Genomic DNA, 13,652 nt, shown 5'->3' on the forward strand with positions numbered 1-13,652 from the left:
TGATAGAAACATTTAATTTACTTAAAGAATTTTATAGGACTTGACTGGAAGGTGTAGAACAAGAGGTCATCCCTGGAAGTTGAGTAAAAGTATGGTTAGTAGGGAAGTGAGGACTAGAATTTTCACTTGGATAGTTGTGAATGAATGGAATGGAATGGGTTGCTTGAGTCAGCTGTTAGCACTTTGTCTGTTAATGGGTTCAAGTAGAAGTATGACAAATTGTGTGGATAGTTTAGGTCTCTAACAATAAGTCTTCAGACACCATGGAGGTAATGCTTTGAAAAAAAAACATGAATTTCCATGACAGGAAGGGATTAAAAATTGGATGTGTGATTGTTGGTGTGGAGGGAGAATTAAACAGTGAATAATATCACATATCATGTGTGTTATTTATGATATTTTTGGTGAGTGGTAGACTACCTACTTGTGTCAAGTGAACAATCTACCCACTCCAACCGACAGGCAATGGGTCAGAATCCCACCATGCATGTTTGCTTGTGAATGTTCCTTCTAAGCTATGTACACCATTCGAAAAGGAAGCGTGTGCATATACTTAGTAACTACACACACAAAATTTTTAATTTACAGTCAATAATTTTTGAGCATACTATAAAAATGAATTATATGATAAATCATGCTTGTCTTTGCTTTTATTTAGTAATTTCTCTAATGTCTCCACTCCAATCTATTCTAATCAATTCCAACTTAAATATTCCAAGAATTTATATACTTGGCTTAATCCTTTATCCAAGTGTAAGCAAACAAAGTTTGTGCCTGAAGTATTTCCAGGACTGGGCCAAGTATATAAATTCTTTGGATCTTTAATTTATAGTATAACCAAGTGAAAAAACTTCCAACAACTTTCTCTAATCTAGAGTAATTTAATAATAAGCATTCTACCTTAGTATCACCTCTGGCTCTCACTGAAGAGACCTTAATAAAAGTCGAAACCAGTCTGGGTAGTGACCCTTCCCATAATGAACAGCAATATACATGTCTGCAAGGAGATGTACTTTGCATTATGGGATACTAAGGCAAGTGATGTGAAGTCTTAGCTTCCTTATACGAGTTGCCCCAGTCCTGAAAATACTTCAGGTGCAAACTTTGTTTGCTTACACTTGGATAAAGGATTAAACTAAGTATATAAATTCTTGGGATCTTTAATTTATAGTATAACCAAGTGAAAAAAATTCCAACTTAATAAATCCAATTAGTTACTTTTAGCCTGCACCATGTGGGTGGACTGATGCTGATTTTTGCAAGTTACAGAGGCATATCTGTTTTAGAGTGTCTACTGTCTAGACATGAGCCGCCATAGCTCAGTGGGTATAGACGACGCCCTTTGGTCAGAAAGACATGAGTTCGATTCCTGTTCATGAAGTGAGGAACCTCTATCTGGTCTCTTTCGACTAAAGGTAAGTTAACCGGTCTCATTCAGAGGTGAGGGGTTTTTCCTCCCAGTAACTCGAGTTTTTCATCACTCAAACAGGCAAACTGGTCCCGTGAACACACACAGCTACAGTCATAAAAACTTGTGGCAAGGAATGCAATGGGAAACCACCTTGCTTCGTAATTATCTCCCTAGTATGGTGATGTATCGCTACCCCCCACCAGCCACAAGGGCTGAAAGGAAATACGGAATACTGTCTAGACAGGACAGTTACTTGAACATGTGCAAACGGTGATGGATTTTTGTAGCTGTGTGGATTTAAGTGAATTAATTTAGTGCTAGCAATTTTACAGGTTATAGTTAGATGAAAATAACGGCAGCATTAAAATGATAATATGAGAAATGTTACGTTAGCAGCTTTAGTGCGTTAAACTCTCAAAAGTCTCTGTCAAAATTAAAGCAGAAAAGAATTGCAAATGTCCGCACAGTTAGTCTAATGGCTGTGCACTTTGCAACCATATGCCTGGGGAAGGAGTGTCCTAGGTTTGATTCCCATCGGTGATGTGAGGAGTTGAAGGATCTTTCTCAGCCATAGCCAAGTTAGCCGGTCTTGGGCGTGGACAGTAGGGTTTTTCCCCCCAGTTTATCCTTGGGTTTTTCATCCTGCAAAGCAGGCAAAAAAGACTTGAGAACTCAACACTATGGACATAGGATACATCGTGGCATAGGGCTGACCACCTTATCCTGGGAACGGTTTGAGGTCTGATGATTAATAAACCCTCAACACCGCAAGGTAAATGAGAGTAAAAGGAAAATGAGAATGAGAAGAATTGCAAATGCATTTCAATATGACTGGCTGGACAAATGTGACATAATTTTTATAAATGGTATGCATATGCAGTATTTAATAGCTAAAGGAGTAAACATTTAAGTTGCTCTTATAGAAATATTTACATTCAATGTGATCTTTTAATACAGATGTTGTCATCTCTTTTAGGCACATCACATTAAAAGTTTGTGGCATATTACTTTCACTATTGTGAGCATAGGCTGCCACACACATTCAGTTGAGACTGGTGACTTTCACACAAAATGTTTTTCATGGGCACATGGGTTGGTAAAAAATAGAGGGAATATTGATGATATCAGTTATAAAACCATCATTCTGATTATTGGGGTTCTCAAAGTGGCTTGAAAAAAAATTCTATGTTTAGTGTCCAGAACAATATTTGCCCTTATGGGTAGTGAGTGCATCTAGTGTGAATGAATTCAAGGGTAGGTATGATAGCTGGGTTGGGTAATTTACAGCCTCCCTTGATGAGTCCTTGACTCCCTGGAGGTCTCAGATAATAATAATAATAATAATAATAATAACAATTTCTAGATTATCTAACCTTAACATACCCCAAGTACTAATACTAACATGCTGTTGGTTTATAATCTTTCATGGATGGGATATGCTTTAAAAAAAAAATTCTGTTCATTTTAAAATGTAAAAGGGAAGAGATGTTTCTGGCTGACTGAATCCGTTTTCCAAAATGCTTCTTGAAGTAAAATGGTTTGAACAGAGAAAATATACTGATGGAAAGTAAAGGAATAGCATTTTTTCTATGAAGATAAAAGAGATAAAAAGGGAGGACAAGTCGGATGATGATAATAATAACAACAACAACAACAACAATAATAATGAATGTCTTATATTGAGTACTCTGGTCAATATTGCTAAAGCATTTATGATTACTATTGATAAATTTATAACAGTTTGCCATAAATTGAATTTTCATGAAAACTGCACAAACATTTCAAATGAATATTAGAAAAAATTTTTTTTAACTAAATTGGCTATATCAATTCTAAGTATTATTTCATAATAAAATTCTTCTCTCTCTCTCTCATTTCCTCTCCAATAAGATACATTAAAAATTAAATAAGCTTTTCTCACCTCTGAAGCTTGAAGTTGTTTCTATTAGTCCTAAAAAGGACAACAAATGAGGATAATAAAGGATTGTCAGAATAGTTATTGTAGCCATAATAGCAACACTGGTAAAATTTATCTTTGCTAAGCTTCCAGTTGATAATATGGAGTTCTTGTTCTGCAACCATTCAGATATGGATGAATAAGGAATATTGAGAAAGGGAAGACGGAAATCTAGTCCCAGCTGAAAATGAAATAAGATATACTGAAAGCAAATAATGGAATAGTAAAATGAAAAAATGTATCTTCACATGATCATCATCATGCTTTCTAATAATAATTATTGTATATCTTGTAATGATAATATCTGTTAATGTACTGTCTTCCATTTGATGTAATTTTCTCAATAAAACTAAAATGATGGTATTAATTTTTTTCCTTATTTAATCCCACAATATTGACTCTTCATAAATTAAACTTGCCAAGAAATTATATTCTTGTTTCATTCTTTATCAAAGTGTAAGCAAACAAAGTTTGCATGGAAAGTATCTTCATGATTCAGTTATATAGAGGGTGATAATTTCACATAAGTTGCCTTAGTATAGGAAAAGCAAACCTCTTTTCAGAAGTATGTATTGCTATGCATTATTGGACATAGCAATAGACATTGCATTGGAAATTATTTAACATACCCCAGTAAAGGTCAGGTTCGACCTTTACTGGGATATGTTAAAGTGCAGGGATATCTCTACAAAAACTGAGTGATTTACAAGATCACTCTAAATTTTACCAGGTGACCCTAAAGGATCACTACTAAACTAGGGTCATCACTCCTGACCTGAATCACTCCAGGACAGGAAACTCAGTAGTGACTCCACTCAGCGACATGCAAAAATCCAGCGCTGACAGAGTCTCTCTACTACTCTACTCAGGAAGCAAGCAATTCCAAAGATGAACATTATTAAATGTCATCAGTGGGAGCTACACCCAGAAGAGATACCAAGGTTGAATTAATGTAGAAATCATATATTTCTCATATACAAATAGTAAAAATGTGTATCATCTTATTATTAAAATACATTGAATAATAAATAGTTGTAGAAAAATTTTCCACTTGTTCAGAAATTAAATGAAACCACCAAAAGACTATATTCATGTTTAATCTTTTATCCAAGTGTAAACAAACAAATTTTGTGTGTGAAGTATCTTCACAACTATGCTACTTGTATATAAAGGCTGATGACTTCACGTCAATTGCCTTAGTATCCCATAGTTATTATTATTTATATGAGCACTCCATGGAGTCAAAAGACTCATCATGGGAGATCTACACTATCCATTAACACAATACCTATCATACATCTCCTTAAACCTACTGACTGTTGGGGCTCACAACCACCTCTGGCAATCCATTCCACTCGTTCACCACTCTCCACAAAAAGAAACTAGTCCACACACCCTCACACAATCTTAGACAGCTTCCTTGTTTTCCCTCTACTCCCCATGTATTGAAAAATTTCTTCTGTGGTGATCTTACAGTATCCCTTTAGTAACTTATAAGTTTTTACTGTATCTCCTCTGCCTCTCAGATAAACTCCGCAACTGACACACTCTCAATCTATACTCATAGGGAAGAACATTTCACAGACCTGTCACCAGCTTGGTCACTTGTCTCTGAATCCTCGCCACCACCACCTCCTCATCAACAAGAAACGCCAGTGACCAAATCTGTGCAGTACTCAACATGTGGCTGAATCATAGCCTTATAAAGAGGGATAATAACCTCCCTATCTTTACTTGTCAATGTGCTCTTCAGCATCCAATAATTCTCTGAGCTACTTTTCCAAGTCTTGCAATATGTCCTCTGAATTTCAAATCTCTATCCACCATCACCCGCAGATCCCTAACCTCATCAATTTCCTGTAAACCAGTACCTTTTAGAAAATTGAATTGATAACCATTGTCTTTTGCCCACACTGCCAATTTATTTATTTAAATCAGTGGTTCTTAACCTGGGCAGTAGCATCCCCCCCCCCCCCATAGGGGTGGTGGTAAACATTAGGGGGCACTGAGGGGAGCAGTAAGCATTATAATACTACTAATATAATAAAAGCAAAAAATTCTGTATTTAATCTAGCAGTGTTTATACTGTAAGTTTGGAGACAACTATTTCAGAATATTGTATGTCTGGCAAAACTGTTCAAATTTATTTGCTACTTATTTTTTAGAATTTTTACATTGAAAGTTAAGTATATGGGCTACTTTTTGATCTGAATTTTCTACATTGAAAATAAATAATTTTGGCTATTAGCAGAATCCACTACTTTTATAAGCTTTATCTTCTACTTTTCCAAATGGCTATTTGACAACCCTGGTTTGCAGATTAAATCTAGCCTGCGGTATCATGTGGTGCACTTCGTTGATATTGTGTAGTACTATAGCCCATTAAAATGAGTGAAAAAAGAAAATGTTGTCAATATTCAAGTGAATATTTAAAATATGGAGTTATTATGTCTATAAATATTGAGCAGTTACCAACGTGCTTAATATGTGAAAAAACTTTCTCAAATGAAGGAAAGAAGCCTTCAAGAATGATTGAGCATTTAAGAACAAAGTATCCAAATAAAGCAAAAATGGACGTGGAGTACTTTTGCGAATTAAAGACTATATTTAAAAATCATCCTGGACTTGCTTTGTTTTGCAACCAACTCTTTGTAACCAACAAGAGAAGGGACTTGTTGTGTCTTGTAAACTTTCAAAATTAATTGCCAAATGCTATTGGCGAAACTCATCTTACCAGCTATAAATGAAAGTTTTAGCTACAATGATTGGCCCAGGTAAAAGTAATATGATGCCATCAATACCTCTAGCAATAGTTCAGTATTCACTTTGCAAGGTTATATCATCCAAGTGAAGATATTGTTATGGCAGAGGTGACAGGGACTGATGTGAAAGAAGAGGTTGATGAATTGAAAGTACTTAGGATATTGTAGAATCTGAATACAGCTGTGCATTGGATGGGATATCAGGTCACATTTTAAGAGAATGTGCAGAAGACCTAGTGAAGCCTTTGACTAGGCTATTTAATTTAAGTCTTAGCTTTGGCAAAGTTCCGACAGAATGGAAGGAGGCCAAAATTATTCCTTTGCATGAATAAAGATCTAAGCCTATGGTAGCAAATTATAGACCATCAGTAACTCAGGAAAATGGTGGTAAAAGTAATGAAAAATTTCGTCAAAATGAGAATTCAGGAATAGGTAAGTAGATAGGAATATAATAGTCTATGAGGGAGAGTATGGCTTTGCAAAGGGTCAATCATACCTTAGTAATCTACTAAGGTATGACTGAGTTGGATAAAGGTAATGGCTATAAGACAATATTGCTCAATTTTGCAAAGGTGGTTGGCAGGATACCACATGGAATTCTGTTATGTAAACTGCAATAAATGGGGATGGATATTAAACTGGTGATATGGATAAAAGGGTGGCTGATGGACAGATACCAAAAAGTAGTATGTGGAGGAGCAGAATCTAAGAGAAGACTGGTGACTTGTTGTGTGCCGCTGAGTCTGTGCTTGGACCACTGCTATTTAATTTGTACATAAATGATATAGGAAATAATTTGAAGTGAGATATTCAGTTGTTTGCTAAATAATGAAAAGTTGGGTAGGGTAATAGTTAATAAGGGAAGTAGAGAGATTGCAGGATGATTTAAATAGGCTGAAAGTATGGACAAAACATAATAGATGTCAATTTAATGTGGAAAAGTGTAAAGTTATGCATTTTGTGATACAAATATTAGAAGCTGTGTAATGCACTGAACAACTATACTAGAGGAAATTGATGGAAGTCAGGGATTTGGGAGTAGTAGTAGATAGATTTGAAGTTTACAGGGCATAGTGCTAAGGTTGCTAAAGTAGCCCGTAAGATTATTTGGTTATCGAAGAGCATGCTAACAATCAGAGATAAGAGAATTATCATTCCTCTTTATAAAGCCTTGATATGACCACATCTGGATTACCATGCTTAAGTCTGGTCACCTGGGTTTCTTGGGACCAGAGGCAAATGACTAAGATGATGAATGCTCCCTATGAGGACAGATTTAGGGTTTGTGGGTTGCAAAAGTTGGCTGACAGGCCAAAAAAAAAAGGGAAGATATAATAGAAACATTTAAGTTACTGAAAGGATTTTATAGGATTAACACAAATGAAATATTTCAGCACTTGGCTAGAGGGGACAAGGTAGGAGGTCTTACCCAACTTGGAAGTTGGCTAAGGGTGCGGTTAGCAAGGGTGTGAGGACCAGATTTTTTGCTTGGAGAGTGGCAAATGAATGGAATAGGTTGTCAGAGTCAGATCAGTGTGAGTGCTTTGTTAATGGTTTTTATAGAGAGGTAGATTGATACTGTGTTGATAATTTAGGTCTAACACAATGAGTCTTAGGATTCCATTGAGGTGCCCATGCAATACTACTACTATAATAAAAGTAAAGTTTTGCTTTCCTCATAGTTGACATATTTCATAAACAACATTTGTCTACATACAAGCATAAGAAACATTTCAACATTTGACAGCTTATACAACATTACAATTAAGCTCTAACAACGAAATTTAATAAATTTATTTCACATTTAAGGAAGACTTCAGTAGCCAAAGATAAAATAACATTTCAAAATGTCTTTCTTGTGACATAAAAATAAACAAATGTTTACTAACAATTTTACAATTTTACTAACAAGTCATAGGGTGGAATGGATTGCCATTGGATGTTGTGAGTGCAAGCAGCGTGAATGAATTCAAAAATAAGTATGATAGCTGGTGCGTGTAGTATGTGGTCTCCCTCAATGAGTCCCTGACTCCCCAGAGGTCTCTCTTAATAATAATAATAATTATAATTTTTATATTTTAATTTGTGGGATATTTGAATTTTAATACAGATATCCTACAAAGTAAATAAATGAGGATATCAGTTAAATGCCACTGAATGTACGGTCTGAAATTTGGAATCTACAGATGGGATGTTTCATACCCAGTTAGTCGAGTTATACTGGAAAATGTGGAGGAAGGAATGTTAAGGTGATTTTAGATATAAATTTGATGTTCAGAGGGCTTATTTCAAAAGTTTTGAACATATCTGAGAGACTGCTGCAATACTGAGAACAACACGAAAGATAAACAGTGATGATTTCTTTGTATAAAGCTTTGAACAGACGACATCTCGGAACTGGTCACTGGGATTTGATTGGTCTCATCGACTATATTATTGTTGATAGTGATGTTTTCTCCCTTGTGCAGGACACCAGAGTGTACAGAGGATTTGAAATTGAAAGTGATCACTATTTAGTCTTAAGCAGGATAAAATTGAATTTCATATTGAAAAGAATAATATGTAAGAAAGTTTTAAAGGGAATAAAAGTTGAGCAGCTCTCAGATGTGAAATGTAGACTAAAATACACAAAGATTATTGAAGAAAAAATGAAAGACTTTGAGAACAGGAATCAAACCTTGGAGATTCAGTAGCAAGCCTTGAAGAAAGCCCTGATTGATTCAGCTAGAGAGGCATGTGGTGAAGTTGTCTGCAAGGATAGAAAAATCAGAACTCCATGGTGAACACAGGAAGTTAAAGAGGCAGTGAAGGAAAAGAAGAAAGCATATCAAAAGTTCCTGGCAAATAAGTCAGCTTGTGCTCTTAGAGAATATAGAAACAAAAGTAAGAAAGCAAAACACTGTGTAAAACTAGCTAAACAAAAGTCATGGGAGACTTTCACTAGAACATGGAAAATAAATATCAAGAAGTTGGAAAAATATTTTGAAGGTTGTTCAAGAAGCTTAGAAATGAATGAAAGAGTACTGTAAAAGGAGTTAGAGATGATAAAGGTGACATGAAAACGGAAGAAAAAGATATCCTTGAAGTATGGAGTAATTACTTCGAGAAATTGCTAAATGAAACAAGCAGTGATAGCACGGTGGTAAAAAACACTCAACAGGCATACAGTCTGGAATACATACTTGAGGTAGAAAAAGCCATCAAAGGCTTAAAATGTGGAAAGGCAGCAGGAGTACATGATATTCGACCAGAAATGCTGAAGTATGGTGGTATAAAAGTCTTGCAGTAGCTGCACTGCATAGTTCAGAAGGCCTGGACAGAGGGACGAATTCCCAATGATTGGAGTAGAGCTCTCATAGTACCCATATATAAAAAGGAAAATAAAACTGAATGTGAGAATTACAGAAGTATTTCCCTACTGAGTGTTCCTGGTAAGATATATGCAAGTATACTTGAGAAACAGTTGAGAAGAATTGTAGAAGAAAAGCTTGGTGAAGAACAAGCTGGATTCAGGCCAAATAGAGGCTGTCAGGATCAGATCTTCACTTTATGACAAATCTGGAGGTTGTTGAAGAAGCTTAGGAATGGAGGAAAGAGTGCTGTAAAAGGAGTTAGAGATGATAAAGGTGACATGAAAATGGGAGAAAAAGATATCCTTGAAGTATGGAGTAATTACTTTGAAAAACTTCTAAATGAAACAAGCAGTGATAGCACAGTGGTAAAAAAACACTCAACAGGCATGCAGTCAGGAATACATATCCATACTTGAAGTAGAAAAAGCCATCAAAGGCGTGAAATGTGGAAAGGCAGCAGGAGTAGATGACATTTCGACCAGAAATGCTAAAGTATGGTGGTATAAGAGTCTTGCAGTGGCTGCACTGCATAGTTCAGAAAGCCTGGACAGAGGGACGAATTCCCGATGATTGGAGTAGAGCTCTCATAGTACCCATATATAAAAAGGGAAATAAAACTGAATGTGAGAATTACAGAGGTATTTCCCTACTGAGTGTTCCTGGCACGGTCTATGCAAGTATACGTGAGTAATGGTTGAGAAGAATTGTGGAAGTAAAGCTTGGTGAAGAACAAGTTGGATTCAGGCCAAATAGAGGCTGTCAGGATCAGATCTTCACTTTACGACAAATAGTCGAGAAAGCATGGGAATATAACAAAGATCTGTATTTAAGTTTTGTCGATTTAGAAAAGGCATATGAACAGGTGCCAAGAGAGAAGCTATTCAATACGCTACAGTTATATGGTGTCAATGGGGCATTATATCAAGCAATACTTAGTCTTTATTTGAGTTGTATGTCAGGAGTTAGAATTGAAGGAATTACAGGGAGATGGTTTAATGTTAAATCTGGTGTGAGACAAGGATGTACATTATCCCCTCTGTTATTCATTATCTATATGGATCATATTATGAAGTAAAGTGGTATTAAACATGATATCAAAATTGGAGGTGTTAATGTCAGCTCTCTGCTTTATGCGGAGATGTTAAACTTATTAATAAATCCGCTACAAGTCTGGAAGATTCTCTGACTAAATTGAATAACTGTTGTAATAGATATGGTATGAAGGTCAGCAATAAAGAAGACAAAGACAATTAAAATATGCAGAATCACTGAAAATGTCAACTGTGCTGTGAATGGAGAACCTGTGGAACAAGTAAAACATTTCAGCTACTTAGGCACGATTTTTACTGAAGATGGTAAATTAAATATAGAAATAGACAACAGAATCAGCAAAGCTGGTATGGTGGGAAGTCAATTGAATAAATTCATATGGAATAAGAGAGAAATTAGTCGGAACACTAAATTAGCTGTATACAAGACAGTGTTCAAACCAGTTTTAACTTATGGATCTGAGAGCTGGGTCAGAAGTAAAACACTTGACCAAAGACTAGAGACCGCAGATATGAGAGTCCTGAGAAAGATTTGAGGCATGAACAGTGACATCAATGGCAATATCATATTAAAAACGAGGATATTAGGAAAGAACTTGACATTGTCGGCATCCAGGAATGCGTTAGCAGAGCTAATCTCAGTTGATATAGTCACTTAAACAGAATGGGCGAAGAAAGATTAGCAAACCAAATGTTCTCTGCCAGGTTGGCAGGAAAACGACCCAGAGGAAGACAAAGATATAGGTGGATTGATACAGTACAAAGTGCCTTAGACGATAGAAATATAAGATCTGATAATGTTGGAGTCTTGACAAGTAACATACTGATTTGGAGGAAAATTGTAGATAGGAAGTTAGTAATGATGTAATTTTTTTCATGTAGTACTATCATATCCTGTACACCCCTTGAGGGTACATGGCAGGAATTTGATGATGATAGTGGAGAAATCATGGGAATATAACAAAGATCTCTATTTGAGTTTTGTAGATCTGGAAAAGGCATATGATAAGGTGCCAAAAGAGAATCTATTCAGTATACGCAACAGTTTTATGGTGTTGATGGGGCATTATATCAAGCGATGCTTAATCTTAATTTGAGTTGTAAGTCAGCATTTAGAATCGAAGGAAGTACAGGAAGATGATTTAATGTTAAATCTGGTGTGAGACAAGGATGTACATTATCCCCTCTGTTATTCATTATCTATATGGATCACATTATGAAGGAAAGTGGTATTAAACATGGTATTATCAAATTTGGAGGTGTTAATGTCAGCTCTCTGCTTTATGCGGACGATGTTATACTTATTAATAAATCTGCTACGAGTCTACAAGATTCGCTGACTTAATTGAATAACTGTTGTAATAGATATGGTATGAAGGTCTGCAATAAGAAGACAAAACAATGAAAATAGGCAGAATCGTTGAAAATGTCAACTGCATTGTGAACAGAGAACCTGTGTGACAAGTAAAACATTTCACCTACTTAGGCACGATTTTTAGTGACAGATGGTAAGTTAAATATGAAAATAGACAACAGAATCAATAAAGCTGGTATAGTTGGAAGTCAAATGAATAAATTCATATGGAATAAGAGAGAAATTAGTCGGAACACTAAATTAGCTGTATACAAGACAATGTTCAAACCAGTTTTAACTTATGGATCTGAGAGCTGGGTCAGAAGTAAAACACTTGACCAAAGACTAGAGACCGCAGATATGAGAATCCTGAGAAAGATTAGAGGCGTGGACAGATGGCATCAATGGCAATATCATATTAAAAACGAGGATATTAGGAAACAACTTGACATTGTCAGCATCCAGGAATGCGTTAGCAGAGCTAATCTCAGGTGGTATGGTCACTTAAACAGAATGGTCGAGGAAAGATTGGCAAAACAAGCCAGGTTGACAGGAAAACGAACCAGAGGAAGACCAAGATATAGGTGGATGGATACGGTACAAAGTGCCTTAGAAGACAGAAATATAAGATCTGATAATATTGGAGTCTTGACAAGTAACAGACTGATCTGGAGGAAAATTGTAGATAGGAAGTTAGTAATGATGTAAATTTTTCATGTAGTACTATCATATCCTGTACATCTCTTGAGGGTACATGGCAGGAATTTGATGATAAGTCATTTAGTCAAAATAATTAATTTTCAAAACTAGGTATATCAAAGATAAGCTAGTGCTGTAAATCATTTTAAATTACTAAATTCTTCAGTCAAGAAGCAGTATTATTGTGATACTCTTTCTTGACTGAAGCAAAATTACAGATTTTATAGTATTTTTTAATATTTTTATAAATTAATAAAAGCCTCCACAGCTCAGTCAATACAGACGAATCCCTTTGGTCAGAAAGATCTGGGTTCGATTCCCGTCAGTGATGTGAGGAATCTTTATCTAGTCTCTTTCAACAAAAGGTGAGTTAGCTGGTTTTATACGGAGGTAGAGGGTTTTTCATCCCTCAGAACAGGCAAACCATCCCATGAACACATGCATCTACAGACATTGGAAACTTTGGGAATAAGGATTGACTGACCTATTCCATGAGATTTCCAGTTTTGAATCATAACAGGCAACTAGGCCTAATATTGAGTCTCTTAGAGAGCAAAAGGAAAGGGTGAAAGAAATGATTGTTGTGGCAGGTACAAATGATTTGAAAGGAGATAAAATGGAAATGATAGAAGACCTGAATTGCTTGAGGTAGCAAAAGAAAAGAGTGAGATAGTTTGAATGATTAGTCTTTTGCCATGGTATGACAGTGAAATGTTTAAAAGGAGGGCCATAATTGTGAATGACTTTATGCGTGGGTTATGTATGACGAGTGGTGTGGAATTTGTGGACGTGTGGAGTGAGTTTGATGGGTGAAAGGATCTATATAAGATGGATGGCCTGCATTTGAATGGTTATGGTGTAAGAAGACTTGAGAGAGTGTTGCTGAATGTAGTGGATGTGCAAATTCAGGAAAACTAGATTTGTTAAGGGGGGGGGAGTAGATATACAGTCCTTAGGGAGGCAGTTGAATGTAAGAATGAATATAATATGCTAGAGCAAATAAGGACAATAAACCAGAGTGGGATAGTTAATATAAGGCATCAAGGTAGGGTTGGGGCTAATGGGGG

At 35.9% G+C, this 13,652-nt stretch overlaps 1 protein-coding gene across 1 annotated transcript in view; it reads right to left on the reverse strand.

Annotated features, from left to right (window-relative positions):
- Desi (DM4/DM12 domain-containing protein Desiccate) overlaps positions 1 to 13,652 on the reverse strand; it is a 136,976-nt gene that overhangs the window by 22,251 nt on the left and 101,073 nt on the right. Inside the window, exon 3 of the mRNA XM_090399084.1 lies at positions 3,333 to 3,549. Coding sequence (XP_090255210.1) covers positions 3,333 to 3,549 — 217 coding nt within the window. The remainder of the gene's footprint in view (positions 1 to 3,332; positions 3,550 to 13,652) is intronic.

The sequence above is a fragment of the Typopeltis vanoorti genome, chromosome 10 (assembly GCF_054136105.1).
Source record: "Typopeltis vanoorti isolate ZY-2024b chromosome 10, IOZ_Tvanoo_1.0, whole genome shotgun sequence".
NCBI classification, from domain to species: Eukaryota; Metazoa; Arthropoda; class Arachnida; order Uropygi; family Thelyphonidae; genus Typopeltis; species Typopeltis vanoorti.